This window comes from Salmo trutta, chromosome 23 (assembly GCF_901001165.1).
Source record: "Salmo trutta chromosome 23, fSalTru1.1, whole genome shotgun sequence".
Lineage (NCBI taxonomy): Eukaryota > Metazoa > Chordata > Actinopteri > Salmoniformes > Salmonidae > Salmo > Salmo trutta.
The window spans coordinates 20,649,986-20,669,637 of record NC_042979.1 but is presented as its reverse complement, the minus strand read 5'-3'; the positions used below and the strand labels follow the sequence as shown (position 1 = coordinate 20,669,637).

General features: G+C 42.1%; 1 protein-coding gene across 9 annotated transcripts in view; it reads left to right on the top strand.

Moving 5' to 3' along the window:
• LOC115159546 (regulator of G-protein signaling 3) overlaps window positions 1-19,652 on the top strand; it is a 192,598-nt gene that overhangs the window by 108,130 nt on the left and 64,816 nt on the right. The window contains exon 1 of one of the 9 annotated variants that reach the window (XM_029709374.1): window positions 7,484-7,798. The exons of the other annotated variants lie outside the window; for them this stretch is intronic. Coding sequence (XP_029565234.1) covers window positions 7,523-7,798 — 276 coding nt within the window. The 5' untranslated portion in view covers window positions 7,484-7,522. Of the gene's footprint in view, window positions 1-7,483; window positions 7,799-19,652 lie in introns of those variants that run through there. 9 annotated transcript variants of the gene reach the window in all.

Here is a 19,652-nt window from a genome sequence, read left to right as displayed (position 1 = left end):
GTATTTCAGCTCCAATTTACATATAGACAAAGTCTGCACATGTGTTTGAACCCAATTAAATGTGCTAAAGCCTGAATACTCATAAACTATAAACCAGGTCTACCCCTGCACCTCAGCTCCAGTACTCCTATAAACCAGGTCTACCCCTGCACCTCAGCTCCAGTACTCCTATAAACCAGGTCTACACACTTGACTGAGTCCCAATACTAATTTTAACCAGATCTACACCTGCATTTTCAAGCCTAAATACCCATACGAACCAGGTTTACACCTGTGGCTTTGTCCCAATACTCTGATAAACCAGGTCAACCCTTGTGACTATTCAGCAAAACTCACATAAACCAGGTCTACCCTTGTGCAAGAGACACTAAACAAACCTATTGACATTAAATATTTGTTAAGTTATTACACTAATTCAGTTTAAGGGTATATACATGGAAAATTCCCCTGAAATAACACATTTTACTGTCAAAATCACTGATTTAAACATATATGAAGGCTAATGGATAATGGTCAAATCATCTGTAAGATCATCTTGATCAAGTATATACATAACCCAACTCAACTTCAATCTACTGAAAAAAAAGAAATAATCTCCTATGATTAAAAATATATAATAAGTTAGAGCCACTGTATTTTCCCATTGGTCACAAATCAGACGGCTAAGATATTTTCAAATACCACAAGCATCATGGATTCAATGTATTAAAAATGAAGGCACATATGTAAACTAGACCCTTTAAAATCTTTTTACATTTCAACAAGGTATGTGTTGTTTAAGCTGTTGAATACAGACTTCTGGTGCCAAATTCGTCTGTAAAAGTAAACCCTGGAGATTTATGCATGTGATCTTGTGACCATTTTGAGAAATCATATGAAGCTTCTCTGAATATACTAGACAGCTTAATAATGCCTAATACCGTATATGACTTATTTGTTGATAAGTACAACATTAAATTCCCTAAAGCCTGAAAAATATATTTTTTAAATTCTCTCACTATTGTGACTGATTAAATGGGTTAACAGCAGGATTCTCCCCTCTGGTTCACACAGTGAATAATCATCCAATAAATATTGTATCTTCCTTCGGGACCTAAACACAGGGGATGAGGAGGAGTGTGTGTGTGTATCACGTTTCAAGGTAAGACCCAGATGCAGGCTGTTTTGAAGTAACAATGTTTATTTCAACAACAGGGGCAAAGGTACAGGACAGCAGGCAGGCTCAGGGTCAGGCAGAGGTCGGTAATCCAGAGTAGTGGGGCAAAGGTACAGGACAGCAGGCAGGCTCAGGTCAGGCAGAGGTCGGTAATCCAGAGTAGTGGGGCAAAGGTACAGGACGGCAGGTAGGCTCAGGGTCAGGTCAAGCAGAGGGGTCAAAACTGTGACAAACTAGAAACCAGAAACTAAGACAGGACAGGAGCAAAGGAAAAAATGCTGGTAGGTTCTACGAACAAAACGAACTGGCAACAGACAAACAGAGAACACAGGTATAAATACACAGGGGCTAACGGGGAAGATGGGCGACAACTGGAGGGGGTTGGAGACAAGCACAAAGACAGGTGAAACAGATCGGGGCGTGACAGTGTGTTTGTGTGTATACATGTGCACTTGTGTATCTGTGTGTGTGTGTGTGTGTGTGTGTGTGTGTGTGTGTGTGTGTGTGTGTGTGTGTGTGTGTGTGTGTGTGTGTGTGTGTGTGTGTGTGTGTGTGTGTGTGTGAAGGGAGAAACATATCACAAGACCTACTGTAGGTAAAGTAGACCCATCATCAGTCTTGTTGTAAAATCAATGTGTTGTATGGTGATTAGGTCAAATGAATGATTCGAGTCTGAACGTTCCTCTATGCTTACATTGGAATCTTTTTAGTATAACCATTCCATTACTTGAGTGGACCCTAAGGGTAATTCAGTAATACATATCCAATCATGACAATATTAGTTCACTTTTAATCAGGATAATGTATTGGTTTAATTTTAGGTAAGCTTATGGAGTTATGAGAATTGAAACACTCTAAGGGTAATGAATATATATTTAATCATAATAAAGCTTTTGTAATGATAAGAAATCGTAAATATGGTTTAATATGGCTTAAAGTCTTAATATGGCTTGTGGTCTATGCCTTTGTTCTCTCTTAGGAAACTTTAACAGGATGTTGTTATGAAGTAAAGGTTTTCAGGGAGGTCAGACCATGCATCATGTGTGCATATGCACGTGGTTGTGTGTGTGTGTGTGTGTGTGTGTTCAGTCCCTTGTGTTGTTACATTTAGAGGTCTAAGGCAACAAAGCAACCTTTGGGTAATTGGGTGAGCCAGGACAAAGCAAACCCTACATGTGACTCATAGACAGAGTATTGATATGGGATGTCAAGGTTTCTCTCTTGCAGTTGTCAAATCTGAACCGTGAGAGTTTCTCCACTTTGGCCATAAAGTTAGTGATCAGGGTTGTGCGGCAGTCAGTGTTTTGGAGGAACTCAAAACTCCCCCTCTGACAGAACCTGACTCAGAGCTGACTACAAGTTCCAAAAGCTGAACCAGCACAATGTGATTTGAAATAAACACAACTTTCATTTCATTACTAACTCAACACTATACGCCCCAAATGAGTTGATGATTTCACTTCGGCCTAATAAATACACAATCCCTCTCAGCTTGTCTTGGTGGTGGAAGACATTTTCTACGGTATGCTGCTCCAAATGTGTCAAAAATGCTCTTATATTCTGACTTTGGAGGATTTTCTTTCACTAGTTCTTAAGTACATTAACAAAGGCCTGGGAGAGTGTCTTTTGTGGAGCTTGTCAGTAGCAGTTGCACTGTAAGCTTTGATTTGATTAAAAGCTGAATGGGGTGATAGAATCTTTGTTTGAGAGGGAAAGAGGGAGAAAAAAATAGAGAGACAGAGAGAGAGAAACAGAGAGAGAAAGAGAGAGACAGAGTTCCTCTTTAATTAGGGTTGCATTTCCCATAATGTCAGAAACAGCGTTTCTCCTCTGATGTACAGTATTTGCGGGTAAATTCTCACTCTGCTGAACCAGAGTGAGAATTAATGCCCTCTTGAGAAAAGGAGCTCTGAGTTAAACGCGTAAGTAAAACTGACTTTACCTTACCTGTGTACGAGTATGCATACGGCTACTATATGCAAATAGTCAACCGGGTCACCGTAATTTCCCGTTCTTCTGCATGGTCACAGTGCTGACGTTGACAATTGTCCCCGTTTCACTGGCACTCAGTGGCATTGAAAGCAGCTTTTTATTTTCGAGACGAATGAAGTTTGTTGATGAGATATCTCCACTTGAGCCAGTAATTCCCTCCAAACCCCTTGTGAAAGACCGGAGGAGAGGATAAGAGTTGGAGGCTGTTTGCTGGCTTTGTGTGCGTATGGTCTAAATGTACTTTCAGTGTTTGGTTCGTTCAAATTTTGAGCTTGAGAGCTGAATTTGCAGGTAATGTCAAATATTGTGTAGTGAACAGTCACCATGGTCACCGATTCTTCTGAGTTTATTTTCTAAGAGCAGCTTGCTGGCTCCTCCTTTGTTTACGGGCTACATCGATTTTCACTATTGTTGACCAAATGTGTGTTTTTGCTAATGTTGTTGTATAGTGTGGTAATCATGTGCCACATTGGTTCTAGTTAATTCAATCATTCTAGGTATTGTTAAAAAGAGTTTCCTTTCTCCGATGGTATCCCTGTCATGCTCAGTCTCTTCATAGTAAGTGGGGCAGGACTGTCCGGGACAATGCATTCCGTTGCTGCTGTAAGCATGTTAACTAGGGATGCAACTATGTGGTTGAAGCCACCTCCACCGCCAAGTTCCAGGAATCCTAGTACTATTACTGTAGTCTGGGGGATTTATGTCCCCTGACTGTCTCTGTGTCCTCTCCCTAACCACCATGCAGTCAGCCCTCACACACACCACGGGACTCTGCCACCTTACATAACACGCACACACACAACGCTTCTATTCCTGGCCAGGCCACTTTTCACCTTCAATGCATGATTGTCACATGGACAGAAGTATGGATGTACACGTACATACGTACGCACGCACGCACGCACGCACGCACACACGCACACGCACACGCACACGCACACGCACACACACACAACACAACACAACACAACACACACAAAACACACATACCCACAAACACCCACACACAACTCCCGAGTGGATGGTCATACAGCACATAAGCCTATGATCTCATCCTGCTGTATGCTTCCAGTACTATCTGTGACCGGGCTGCATTAGCCAGAGAGCTGCTGGAAAAGTACATTTGTTCAGCTGAACACACACACTAGCATGCATGCGCTCACTCACTCACACTCTCCAACCAGCATCTGCTGCTCAACGAGCTAATCTAGGTTGTCCTGTGGAGCAGAAACAGATAGCTAGACAGCCGAGAGTTTTCTAGTGGATCTAAGTGCTAAGCTAGGGTACGGTTGTATACCGCAACACATAGGGGAGCTTCAGACAGGGCCTAGCCTTCACCTCGCCAGGAGAGATCCTTAATGTTTCAGACGTCTAATAGACAAAGGATGTCTGCTGGGCCTCAGAGACCGCCTAGACTGTCTTTGACTGTCTGACTCTCATGTCAAATGTATGATGTTCCTTTTTTAAATGTAGAGGTGGGTGGTTTATAGGGAAGAGCTTGCTTGTTTTCCAGGCAGCTGTGACGTAGCTATGACGTAAGTTTGACGGTACAGTTTTTATAGCCACATGACTTCTATGACGTTAGCATGACCTTTCATGGTGTTTACTCACCTCCCTTCCTCTCTCCTTCCTTCCCTCCCTTCCTCACTCCTCTCCTTCTTTCATCTGAATTCACGAAGACTGGATCACATCACTTCATCCTGAGGCTATGAGAGGTATAATGGAATCAACTGTTCTCTGTAACACACTATAAAGTACTCAATAAATGCACACACACAGTCATAACAAGTACAGTGCATTATAGGCAATGGGAAAAGAGGAAGCACATTCCATTAGAAATTGTAAATCACAGCTTTAGTCTCTGAACAGTCTGGTACATAGTCCATTTTCACCTGCCTGTGTGAGGGAAGAGAGGTGCTTAATTACCTGTCTCTGAGTCTCTGTCACACACATGCACTCACTCACTCGTACACACATGCACACACACACACACACTTTTTGATCCCCCCTCCATGGTACATTGTGTCAGATCAGACAGGGTGTGAATCCCACCTTTCTCCCATGCCACACACACACACACACACACACACACACACACACACACACACACCACACACACACACACACACACACACACACACACACACACACACACACACACACACACACACACACATAGGGCTCGTCTTCTCTCCTATAGCCTGTATGAAAACTAAAGGTAATGTGCCTCTTTCTTTCTTTCTTTCTTTCTTTCTTTCTTTCTTTCTTTCTTTCTTTCTTTCTCTTTCTTCCTGTCTTTCTCTCTCGCTCTCTCTTTCTCTGTTTCTCTCTCTCTGTTTCTCTCTCTCTGTCTTTTGCCCCCTCTCTTTATGACTGACTTTTTGCTTGAGCAGCCACTCGCCCTGCTCTGTGAACTGATAGCAGGCTTCAAAGACAGATCTATTTCTCTTTCCTTTCTCATTCATTCTCTCTTTCACCTCCTCCATCACACTCACCCTATCCTTTCAAGGTGATGTTTACCTGTCTCCATTGACTTCTAAATTGATCACAGTAATCTGGCAAAAGGGGGATACCTAGTCAGTTGTACAATTGAATGCATTCAACTGAAATGTGTCTTCTGCATTTAACCCAACCTTGCATTTAACCCTCTCTGAATCAGAGAGGTGCTTGGGGCTGTCTTAATCAACATGCACGGCACCCGGGGAGCAGTTGTTGGGAGTTATCTGCCTTGCACAGAACGACAGATTTTAGACTTTGTCCGCTCGGGGATTCGATCCAGCAACCTTTCGATTACCAGCCTATGCTCCTACCCACCAGGGTACCTGCCGCTTTCTTTAAAAAAGTACACACACACACAATGTCTCACTCCATCAATGTGTGTGTGCGTGCGTAAGTGGGTGTGTGTGCATACGTACATGAGTGCATGCGTGTGTGTCTTTTTTGCACGGCGGTGATACCCATCACGTCCTAGGATCAATTCCCCAACCATGCTTTAAACTTTCATGAAATCTCTTTGATGGATCTTGTTTTGCTTTATTTCAGTTCAAAAAGCCCTTAACTATTTATAACTTGTTCTGTTGTTATATAATGCACTGGCATACATATACAGTATATCAAGGCTTTGTATAAAAACGATTGGACCAGATCCTAAGACGTCATATTATTTATTTAAATTATTCACATTCTTGGGTTAGGGTCATTAGAATTTCTCCGCAGAGGCCCAGCATGCAATACTTAGGATAATAGTTTATTTTGGGACACATGAAACATATTCCACTTTTCTATGACATGGATGTACTGTATGTGGAAAGTCTATGACAACGTGTGGAATGGTCCTTTCGTTCTATCCTAGATGAAACTCCATAGATGTCTCCATATATTTTCATCTAAAACTACAAATGAAAAACAAATATGGAGTTTCAAGGTTTTCTTCCGACAGCGGTGATAGGTTGTATTTTATTATGCTATTCGCTAGACAGAGAAAGTAGTCTTCTGGGTTTGTGTAAGCAGTTAAACTAGAGCTTGAGGGAATTGAATGGCCCTTCAAACCTGATCATTTGGAAGTCATATGGGCTACAAATAGATTAGATTAGCTGTAGAAGAATATGTGTATAGAGGAAGTGTAAAAAAATGTGACATTTCACTCTGAGGCACTGCTAAGTCATGGGATGGGATGGGAGTCAAAGCTAGTGTTTTGTATGTTTGTGTGCCTGTCTTTTGTGCGTGTGTGTGTGTGAACATGATTGTTAATGTGTGTGTATCCTTTTTCCTGTGTGTGTGTGTCTTTGTAGTCGGTGAGGTGTGGAATACAGGGCTCTTTTGCATCCCAGATCCTGCCCCTCTTTGATAAGCTTTGATTCATTGCTTTGATTCACGGCTGGGCTGGGGTCTAAAAATAGGAGGTGGGAAAAGAGGGAGGGAGGGAGATAGAGGTACGGGACTGCACAGCATGGCATCATGGGCCTCCAGAGACACACTAAAACATGGATACAGCTCCCTTCACTCTCTTTCCCCATCAACTCATGAACCTTTCTTTCTCTCTCTCCCTCATTCTCTCTCTCGCTCTCTCTCTACGCTCTCCTTTTTTCTCTCCATCTCTCTATGTCTCTGTGTACACTATCAACTACTTCCACCAGTATCAACTCTATGTATCCTCTTTCTTCTACTGTTTTCTCCCTCCCTCCCTCCCTCCCTCCCTCCCTCCCTCCCTCCCTCCCTCCCTCCCTCCCTCAACTCTCACTTCTTGCTCTCATCTACCTCTCCCTTCCTCTTTCCCTAACCTCTCATTGCTCCCCCTCCTCCTCCTCCTCCCCTCTCTTCCCTCTCCTCTTCCCCAGCGCTGGTGTTGCACGTTGGCAAACACATAAGAACCACATGGTGAGAGAGGCAGGACTGCACAACATTCAGACAGAAATAGAGAGAGAGATAGAAACAGAGAAAAGAGGGAACGTAGAGACAGTGACAGACAAAGAGAAGGATAGACAGAAGAGAGAGAAACATATCACTACAGCATTTTTCACACCTGGATTTTCTGTCCTCTTTTGCTACTATCCTGTATGTGTGTGTGTGTGTATGCTCTCGCACCCCGCACTGGCAGAACTCGAACATACTCACACACACACTCGGAACATCCAGATGCCTGTCTCTAAGGTACTGTACACGCTATTTGTGCTTCCTATTTCTAAGGTCAGGTACCATACACCTGCAGGTCTGTGTTTTGGTAGTGTTAGCGTAGATTCAAGTTATGGTGTGTGTGTGGGTGCGTAGCGTTCCAGAATGTCTCTGCATTATATTATTTTTGCATTTTTCAGCTGCTAACGTATTCCTAACACTTTCGAATGCTTTAGTGACACTTCTGGTTCTCTTTTTTGATTTCTAAGATACCTTTTTAGTTACAGTATATAAAGTATTTGATGCTATGTTTCAATGCTATGTCATAATGTAATCATTTTATTTGGCTTCACTGCTGGTTGACTATCAAATTCCTTTTCTCATTATGGGATGTTTTAGTTTTTTATGATACCAAATGTATTTAACATAATATCTGCACACAATTTTTGTGGACCAAATGTAACATTTCTCTCTCTTTGAAAGGAATGTAACTGCCCACTATTTAGTAGTGGAATGGAATTTATGTACGTGCAGTGTATGTGATTGGGTCACTGCTCAAGGTGCTGTCAACTGCAGCAGTGGTGTAGTACAGTAGTTAGTTAGCTTATCCCCACTACACAGAGCAGCTGGTCAGGAAAAGCACAGCAGGTGAGTGTGAATGAGAGAAATAGACTGTTCTCCATAGTGTCAAATGAAGAAATGTTATTTGTGCTTAAGACAGAAAGAGTTCAGTAGTGTTTGTTTGTGGTCTGTGTTTGTAAGAGAGAGAGAAATAGAAAAGGAGGGAAAGAGATAGGTAGTGTGTGTTTGCATGTGTGTGTGCGCTTGCTTGTGTATTGTACATTTTTTACACAGTATTTTTATGAGGAATTGTTATGATTCCCAGGGGCCAGTTTTTCAGAAGTTATCTATAAAATGAGATTAAATGTTAGGATTCAACATTAGGGATTTGGTAATCCAATTTCACCTTCAATCAGGATTAAATTACATTTTTGTGTTTTTCAAAACTCAAAGGTAGTGATTCTGAAAGTTTTGATACGGAAACTCTGGATTATCTTCATCCCACCGGAAAGGTGGTACCTTTAGGTATCTTTGTTCATGTAGTTTACTCATCTCTGTTTGCCTTTGACAGTGTAGAAGTAGTACCACAACTTGTCCAGTAGATGGCAAGGTGTAGGCCTGTTCAATGCACTACATTTGACATTTTAGTCATTTAGCAGACGCGACTTACAGTTAGTGCATTCATCTTAAGATAGCTAGGTGGGACAAGCACCTATCACAGTCATAGTAAGTACTTTTTTTTTAAATAAAGTTGCTGTTAGCAAAGTCGGAGCTAGTAAGGGTGAAAAAAAAGTCAAGTGCGTGTTTTAGTTCACTAAACATCCAGATACTGTGATCTTGATATTGTGGTATCTGGATCAGAATGATATTATCCCATTCTTGAAAACATAAACTGTCTCTAAAACAGCCAGATTGATCTGATCCTGGTTAGCAAGAAATAGGATTCCAGAATACCGCGCACCACAGGTCAGGGTTATTCAAGTTTCAGAGCCTACTGGTTTTCAGTTCTACCTGATAATTCATTGCACCCACCTGGCGTCCCAGGTCTGAAGCAGTCCCTGATTAGAGGGTAAGAATTAAAAAAAGCTGTGGAATTGGCTTCAAACACTACTGCACAGACACAGGCAGACACCGACACACATGCAGGCACGCACACAGTTACAGAGGCACACAATACCCCCCACACAGACCATTTCGTTGGTCCCACTCACAGGTTACGTCGGAGCCGAGAGCCCCTCCTGCCTCAGTGTGCTCTGTCATCTGAAGCTGTTAAGATGAAAAGCACCTGAGAGAAGACAAGAGAGAGAAAGAGGAGGGAGAGGGAGCAGATGTTCCCTAAAGCACAGCCAAGCATACTGAGCAGTGAATAAACATAAGGGGTTACGATCAGCTGTTGGGATCGGCTTTTATTCAGTTGTTTGCTATTATACTGTACACAGACATGCTCTTTATTAGGTTCTATTGTACATCTGCTAGCTGCATGTTGTTCTCTGTTTGGTGCCCTGTTTCTGGTCTCATGACTTGTCTCATGGGGAGGAAAGAGAGAGAGAGGGAGAGGGAGAGGGAGAGGGAGAGGGAGAGGGAGAGGGGGAGAGAGAGAGAGAGAATTAACAGAAACCAGCTCAATGTAATTGAAGAATCCATAGAATCTAACCACTTCTGGGAAAATTGGAACACACTAAACAAACAATAAACACAAATAACTATCTATCCAAAATGGCCAAGGAAAAAAAGGAAAAAAAAGGAAAAAAACACAAAAACATATACATGATCAATTACATATCATAGAATCAGCAATTAAAGACTACCAGAACCCACTGAATTCTCCAATTACATTTTTAAATATGTTTTCTATTTTTATTTTATGCCTGATCCCCATTAGCTGCTGCCAAGGGATCCAATAACAATTAGGTACAATGCATTCGGAAAGTATTCAGGCCCCTTGACTTTTTTCCCATTCTGTTACATTACAGCCTTATTCTAAAATTGATTAAATAAAACAATTCTCATCAGTCTACACACAATACCCCATAATGACAAAGTGAAAACAGGTTTTTATTTTATTCAGCACTTTTTTGGGCAAAACAGATATACCTTATTTACATAAACATTCAGACACTCGAAATTGAGGTCAGGTGCAACCTGTTTCCATTGATCATCCTTGAGATGTTTCTACAACTTGATTGGAGTCCACCTGTGGTAAATTCAATTGATTGGACATGATTTGGAAAGGCACACACCTGTCTATATAAAGTCCCATAGTTGATAGTGCATGTCAGAGCAAAAAACAAGCAATGAGGTCGAAGGAATTGTCCGTAGAGCTCTGAGACAGGATTGTGTCGAGGCACAGATCTGGGGAAGGTTACCAAAACATTTCTGCAGCATTGAAGGTCCCCAAGAACACAGTGGCCTCCATCATTCTTAAATGGACGAAGTTTGGAACCAACAAGAGCCCCCCTAGAGCTGGCCGCCTGGCCAAACGGAGCAATCGGGGAGAAGGGCCTTGGTCAGGGAAGTGAACAAGAACCCAATGGTCACTCTGACAGAGCTCCAGAGTTCCTCTGTGGAGATGGGAGAACCTTCCAGTCGGACAACCATCTCTGCAGCACTCCACCAATCAGGCCTTTATGGTAGAGTGTCCCGACAGAACCCACTCCTCAGTAAAAGGCACATGACAGCCCGCTTGGAGTTTGCTAAAAAGGCACCTAAAGGACTCTCAGACCATGAAAAACAACATTCTCCAGTCTGATGAAACCAAGATAGAACTCTTTGGCATGAATTCCAAGCGTCACGTCAGGAGGAAATCGGGCACCATCCCTAAGATGGAGCATGGTGCTGAAAAGAATCATGCTGTGGGGATGTTTTTCAGCTGCAGGGACTGGGAGATTAGTCAGGATCGAGGAAAAGATGAACGGAGAAAAGTACAGAGAGATCCTCGATGAAAACCTGCTCCAAAGCCCTCAGGACCTCAGACTGGGGTTCTACAGCTGCAACATTGACAGCATCCTGAACGGTTGCATCACCGCTTGGTATGGCATCTGACCGTAAGGCGCTCCAGAGGATAGTGCGTACGGCCCAGTTCATCACTGGGGCGAAGCTTCCTGCCATCCAGGACCAATATACTAGGTGGTGTCAGAGAAAGGCCCCGAAACATGTCAAAGACTCCAGCCACCCAAGTCATAGACTGTTCTCTCTGCTACCGCATGGCAACCGGTACAGGATCACTCAGTCTAGGACCAAAAGGCTCCTTAACAGCTTCTACCCACAAGCCATAAGACTGCTGAACAATGAATCAAATGACCATGTGGACTATGTACATTGACCCCCACACCCCACTCCTTTGTTATTACACTGCTGCTACTCCCTGTTTATTATGTATGCATAGTCACTTTACCCCTACCTACAGTATTTATACAAATTACCTCGACTGACCTGTACCCCCGCACATTGACTCTGTACTGGTACCCCATGTATATAGCTTCGGTATTGTTATTTTATTGTTACTTTTATTTACATTTTTACTTTAGTTCATTTAGTAAATATTTTCTTAACTATTTATTGACCTGCATTGTTGGTTAAGGGCTTGTAAGTAAGCATTACACTGTAAGGTCTACACCGGTTGTATTCGGCTCATGTGACAAATGCAATTTGATTTGATGTGGTGTACTCCTCAGTGCCATCGGAAGAATCCCGGAACATATTCCAGTCTGTGTCACGTCCTGGCCAGTATAAGGGTTAATTGGTATTGTAGTTTGGTCAGGACGTGGCAGAGGGTATTTGTTTTATGTGGTTAGGGGTGGTGGTTTTTCTAAAAAGGGCATTTGATTTATGTATTCCGGGTTTTTTGGGCACTGTTCCTTGTTTATGTAATTCTATGTTTAGTCTAGGTATCTATTTCTATGTTGAGTTAATTGGGGTGGACTTCCAATTGAAGGCAGCTGTTTGGTGTTGCCTTTGATTGGAAGTCCTATATTAGTTGGGTGTGTTTGTCTGTGTATTTGTGGGAGATTGTTTCGTGTTTAGCGTGTGTAAGCATAACAGGACTGTCAGTGTATCGTGAGTTCGTTTTTGTTATTTTGTATATTCATGTTGAGTTTATTAAATGTTCAAAATTAACTATCACAACTCTGCTGCATATTGGTCATCTTTTTCCGACGATGATTTCGCTATATCGTCAAACGACGAGGAAATCCCTGACAGTCTGTGCTAGCAAAACAGTCCTGTAGCTTAGCATCTGCATTATCTGAACACTTCTTTATGGACCGAGACACTGGTGCTTCCTGCTTTAGTTTTTGCTTGTAAGCAGGAATCAGGAGGATAGAATTATGGTCACATTTGCCAAATGGAGGGAGAGGGAGAACTTTGTACGCCTCTCTGTGTGTGTAGTAAAGGTGGTCTAGAGTTTTTTCCCCCTCTAGTTGCATATTTAACATGCTGGTAGAAATGAGGTAAAACTGATTTCAGTTTCCCTGCATTAAGGTCCCCGGCTACTAGGAGCGCCGCCTCAGGATGAGTGTTTCCTGTTTGCTTATGACCTTATACAGATCATTGAGTGCGGTTTAAGTGCCAGCATCAGTTTGTGGTGGTAAATTGACAGCAACGAAAAATATAGATGAAAACTCTCTTGGTAAATAGTGTGGTCTACAGCTTATCATGAGATACTCTACCTCAGGCGAGCAAAACCTTGAATCTTCCTTAATATTAGATTTCATGCACCAGCTGTTTTTTACAAATATACACAGACCACCACCCCCTGTCTAACCGGAGGCGGCTGTTCTATCTTGCCGATGCAGCATAAACCCCGCCAGCTGTATGTCCCGATGTGATTGTAGCTCGTCTATTTTGTTATCCAATGATTGTACGTTGGCTAATAGGACTGATGGTATAGGCAGATTACCCATTTGCCGTCGGATCCTTACAAGGCACCCCGACCTACGTCCTCGATATCTCCGTCTCTTTCTCCTGCTAATGATGGGGATTTGGGCCTTTTTGGGCATCTGAAGTAAATCCTTCGCGTCTGACTCGTTATTGAAAAATCTTCGTCAAGTACGAGGTGAGTAATCGCTGTCCTGATATCTAGAAGCTCTTTTCGGTCATAAGAGACGGTGGCAGTACAAAATAAGCTACAAATAAAGCGAAAAAACACACAAAATAGCACAATTGGTTAGGAGAGCATAAAACGGCAGCCATCTCCTCCGCCATCATTCTATGGTTGTGAGATCTGGGGTCCGTTCACTAAAGAAGAATTCGCAAAATGGGACAATCACCAAAGGGAGACTTTGCAGGCAAACTTCTGTACAATGTAAAACACCAAATAATGCATGCAGAGCAGAATTAGGACGATACCTGCTAATGATCAAAATCCAGAAAGGAGCCGCTAAATTCTAAACCACCGAAAAGGAAGTGATTTTCTAACCTTCTATAAAAAGCTATCACCTACAGAGAGAGCTGCCAAATGAGTGATCATACTAGAGACACATATTTCCCTCAGATTACACAGACCCATAAAGAATTCCAAAACAAATCCAATTTAGATAAACTCCCATATCTATTAGGTGAAATACCACAGTGTGTCATCACAGCAACAATATGTGTGACTTGTTGCAACAAGAAAAGGGCAACCAGTGAAGCACAAACACTATTGTAATCATAAACTATATTTATCTGAACATTTATTTACCATTTTGTACTTGAACTATTTGCACATTTTACATCACTATACATAGCCAGTAATATAACATTTGAAATGTGTCTATTCTTTTGAAACTTTTGTGAGTATAATGTTTACTGTTTATTTTGATTTGTTTATTTCACTTATGTTTATTATCTATTACACTTGATATGGCAGTGTAAACATGTTTCCCATGCCAATAAATAACAGAAATGAGAGAGAGAGATAGAGGTTTCCTCTGCTTCTTTCTCCCTTAGCCCTGGTATATATTCTTATTCCCATGTCCATGTCTGAAAGAGGTGATCACTGTGTGTGTGTGTACATCTGCCTAACGCCTGTGTATTGTATTTTTTTGTCTTTCATGGTTAAGTAAAATCAAAGCTACTGTATGTGTGTGTTAGAAAAGTCGGGGGCGGTAAAGTGATGAATGCTAATGGCTCTGTGTGTCCCCTGGGACATGGCAACTGTACACAGCGCCTTGAAGTCTTGACCAGGGATGGGCTGGGGGGGGGGGCTCTAATGGGTGTACACACATAAACACACACACACACACACACACACACACACACACATTTCTTCCTCTCCCCAGTCCTCTCTTTCTCTTTCTTTAGCTCCTCCCCCTCCTCCCTCTTTCTCTCTATCTCTTGTTGTGGTTGAGCTGCTGGATGGGAGTCTCCCTACAAATCCCACAGGGCATTCTCTCTCTCCCTCCTTGCTCTCTCTCTCTCCTTCTCTCCGTTCAGCTCGGAAACAGAAGCGTAGTTCCTGCACTCCTCTAATTCACACTGACGGACACACACAGCCGTGGAACACACACACACACCCACACACACACACCCTGACACACACACCGTCAACACACACACCGCTGGCCATTTGACTGAGAGGAGAGTGGGCCACTTTACCAGGGATGTGAAGGAGGAGTGCCTGACTCTGTTTATTGGACTATAACGGGGATCTCTCACTACAGGTGAAGTCTATAAGGATATACCATCTCCATTTTCACACCCACCCACACACTTTATAGATGTCTGTAGCTTTTAATAAATAGAGGGAAATACTTCAGTGTATTTATGAGCTAGCCTAATGTTGAATGCGTGGGGGTTGTTTTTGATAGTTTTATTGCTGGTGTTTTTTGTTGTAGGAAGATAGGGAGTGGTGTTATTTGCCTTACCAAAGAAGCGAAAGAACGAAAGAAAGAAAGATGAGCTGAGAGAAGGCAATGAACTCAGGCTCTTGGACTATCAGTTCAGGGCATCAGGTTTTGGATGACCCGCATTTTATTATCTACTTTTATTTTGTCTTTGTTCTTTCTTTCTTTCTTTCCTTCTTTCTTTCTGTGTCAGAATAGGTTCGCTAAAATACAAAAATTATTCTCAGAGTATTTAAGATAGAGAAATCAGGTTGTGACATGGTATGGCCTTCTCTTTCTCTGTACTGTTATCTGGGAATTCATCTGCATCTGCTCATCTCTCAAAGAGGATCGTCATCAGCTCACAGCTTTATGGATGTGTAAAGCCATCACTGCTCTGTGTAAAGCCAGAGATCAGGACAAGTGAAAGAGAGAACAGAGAGATCATGGAGAAAGAGAGAACAGAGCAAAGAGAGAGGGAAAAAACAAGGAACACACTAGGGAGAAAAGGTTATTTTTTTTGCCTTGTTAAGATCTCGCTGGCTGGTGTGTGTGTGTGTATGTGCGTGTGTGTGTGTACATTGTGTGCATTAGCAACCAGTGATCACACATCTTCTGTCAACAGTGCTGCAGCGTATTGACCTATTAGCACAGGAATAGCTAATGGTGTCACTAGGAAGTCATGAGGAACGTCTGTCAACACGTTTGTCGTGTGTTGCAATGAGGAGAGGTTGATGGAGAGTTTACAAGTTTATCTATTAAGTGTGTATATATATATATATACACACTGTTATTCTACAATGTAGAAAATAGTAAAAATAAATTAAAATCCTTAAATTAGTAGGTGTGTCTAAACCTTTGACATGTAATGTATGTCAAAGGTTTGGACACACCTAATCATTCAAAAAATAGTTTTACTATTTTCTGTCTTGTAGAATAGTAGTTAAGATATCAAAACTATGAAATAACACACATTGAATTATGTAGAACCCCAAAAAGTGTTAAACAATTCAAAATATATTTTATATTTGAGATTATTTAAAGTAGCCACCCTTTAAGACTGTTGAAAAAGCATTCCAGGTGAAACTGGTTGAGAGAATGCCAAGAGTGTGCAAAGCTGTCATCAAAGCAAAGGGTGGCTACTTTGAAGAATCTAAAATCTATTTTGATTTGTTTAACACTTTTTTGGTTACCACATGATTCCATATGTGTTATTTCATAGTTTTGATGTCTTCACTATTATTCTACATTGTAGAAAATAGAACAAATAAAGAACCCTTGAATGAGTAGGTGTGTCCAACCTTTTGACTGGTACTGTATATGTATATCTACACATACACAGAAAAACACACTCAGAAAAACACACTCACAATCCATACTTACCAACTTTCAAGATGGGTCCAGATAAGTACAGAAACAGACACACATAAGTGGGCACAGCATGAGATAGCAAGAGATAGAGAGAGAGCTCAGAAAGAGAGGAGATACACACCCAGATGGGGTGTAAAGGAAATTAGGTCTGTTGTGTGAGACATTATTACATCTGCAGCGTTATCCATCAATCTTACCTCCCCCTCTCTTCTCCTCGCCCCCTCTCCCCTTTTCTCCCAAAACTCCTCCCTTCATCTCCCTTTGTCTCGCCCTGTCCTCTGTCCTCCTCGATCAATATCAATGGACACTCCCTTCTCTCTCTTTCTCCCTCTTTCCTTCATTCTGGCTGGTGTCATTGTGTTATGTATCTGTGGAGGGGAATATCAATGGCCTGTACACACAAACACATATTGCTGCTAGAAGAGACTCTCTAGGCAGTGTTGTAGGCTGTGTGTTCCTTACAGTCTGCCCGGCCCTCTGTTTAACACTGAGGCCACCTGTGAGGCAGACACACAAATACATACACAAGATGTCTATCTCTCTGTGAGACACACACATGAATGTGCAAGCACATATGGACACACACACACACACAAATGCTGCAGCGGTCACATCGACTTTGCCCGGGGACGTCACACAGCTAGCCAGTTAGCCCCATAATCACATCACTGACATTCTCCCTCTGACCTTCCGCTGGGATTGATAATGTCTTGGAACATGAACCTTGACCCCCGGAGATGGGCTGTCATATAAAGTTCCCATTATAAAATATGACTTTGTAAGGCCCCCTAATACAGGGACACAGACTGCTGGGGTGATATTCTTTCGTCACTGTTCCATTTTTCATTACCTCAGCCAGGAAGGAGACGAGGAGGAGGTTGTTGGAAAAAAACAGGCTCCTTGTTGAGCTTAAATATTAATGAAAATAGACTTGCTTTTAATAAATCTTATACCCGATGCCCCTAGGTCCCCATTGCTATTAAAGTGACTGATATTGTGTGGCTCCAGTGAGATATTGAATGGACTGCTGTGTTTTCCTGTTTACTGCTGTAATATTTCCTCCATGTCATATAATGGTGTTGTATATGATGTTCTTTACCTTCGCTCTCCCTTTGCATAGGGGAAGATACCTCAAGGGACAAGCAAATGTAATCAACTAATAATAGAACTGCAGCTACAAGACAGAGCACACACATATAGAGATAGGAGTAATAACAAGCATATGAGCTATGAATCTCCTTCGATATGGCTAAACAACTTTCATTCTATTTATAGCTTAATTAACCGGAGTTGTTTCATGGGAACACTGCCGTTTTTCATCCTGTTCTTCTTTGCTCTACGCCTTTTTTTTGTCCGCTACATCGTTCTGTCCTTTACTCTTCTCCATCGTTTTGCTCTTTCGCTTGATTTCAATAGAGGGCCTTGACATGTAAACGATCATTGCTGTCTCCTTCCTCTGTCCTTTGAGCGAGGGATGGGCGGAGGAGGCTGGCCATGCATGTGATGTGGCCACTCAGTAATCCTCCTCTAGCCCCTTATTAACCGATAATGATGTGATAGTGAGCAGTCATAGTAATCCACAAATCCATACTCATAATTGCGTGTCCTGAAGAGCTATTGCTTTAGCTTTGCTTGAAACATATGCAAATTTAACCAAATAAGAAGAGATTGTAAGTTTAAAGGCTGGACCTCAAATGACCATCTAATGATGTAAATGAGAGTGGTGCTAAGCAAGCAGATTGGATTTGGAAGCTAAATGACCACATTTGTTTGCTGGATGTCCTCTGTTCCTGGAATGGTTGATTAGATATTTCACATTGAAGCAATGATGTGTCTGTTTAGTGTGTGTGTGTTAGCTGGAGAGGCAGGAGGTAGGAGTGGGGGGTTACCTCCACCGTGCTACTAAAGATCCCCACCCTTTGCTCTTTGGGCCACTCCATACACTGTTGTGGTTTGAGGGGGCGATTGGTGTGAGGGCCACGTTTGTGTCTTTGTCGCTGTGTGTAGCAGCACTGTTCACACAGCAGTCCCACAGCAAAGTTAATGTTCCTTAATCTATCACATTTGATGCGGAGCTGTGTGTGTGTGTGTGTGTGTGTGTGTGTGTGTGTGTGTGTGTGTGTGCATGCTTGCGTGTGCTTGTGTGGTTTCGAGATGAATCCGCCTCTTAGTGATCTCTCAGAGGGCCACTAATATGCTCTCTAATGCATGCTGCTTCTACGGCAGATGAGACATGAGGACCACATGATAACACAGTGGTGTGTTAACCACATAGCAGCCCCATTTAGAGGGAGGTGAGGACATGATTGGATTAACTTGACACAACCCCCTTCAGAGAAAGTTGACTTATGAGAACATTGGGTATATTGACACATAGCAACCCTAATTCTCAGAGATGTGACATATGATGACATTGGTGTGTTAGCTAAACACATACACACACCTTTCAGAGATTGAGAAAATGAGGATACGAGTGATTTGACACATCATGTCTTAAGAAGACACACTGTTCTGTTCTATATTATCATTACATACACTTAGGTTGGAGTCATTAAGACTTGTTTTTCAACCAATCCACAAATTTCTTGTTAACAAACTATAGTTTTGGCAAGTCAGTTAGGACATCTACTTTGTGCATGACACAAGTAATCTTTCCAACAATTGTTTACAGACAGATTATTTCACTTATAATTCACTGTATCACAATTCCAGTGGGTCAGAAGTTTACATACACTAAGTTGACTGTGCCTTTAAACAGCTTGGAAAATTCCAGAAAATTACGTCATGGCTTTAGAAGCTTCTGATAGGCTAATTGACATCATTTGAGTCAAACGGAGTTGTACCTGTGGATGTATTTAAAAGGCCTACCTTCAAACTCAGCCAAGATCTCAGAAAAAAATTGTAGACCTGCACAAGTCTGGCTCATTCTTGGGAGCAATTTCCAAACGCCTGAAGATACCACGTTCATCTGTACAAACAATAGTACGCAAGTATAAACACCATGGGACCACGCAGCCATCATACCGCTCAGGAAGGAGACGTGTTCTGTCTCCAAGAGATGAACATACTTTGGTGCGAAACGTGCAAATCAATCCCAGAACAACAGCAAAGGACCTTGTGAAGATGCTGGAGGAAACAGGTACAAAAGTATCTACATC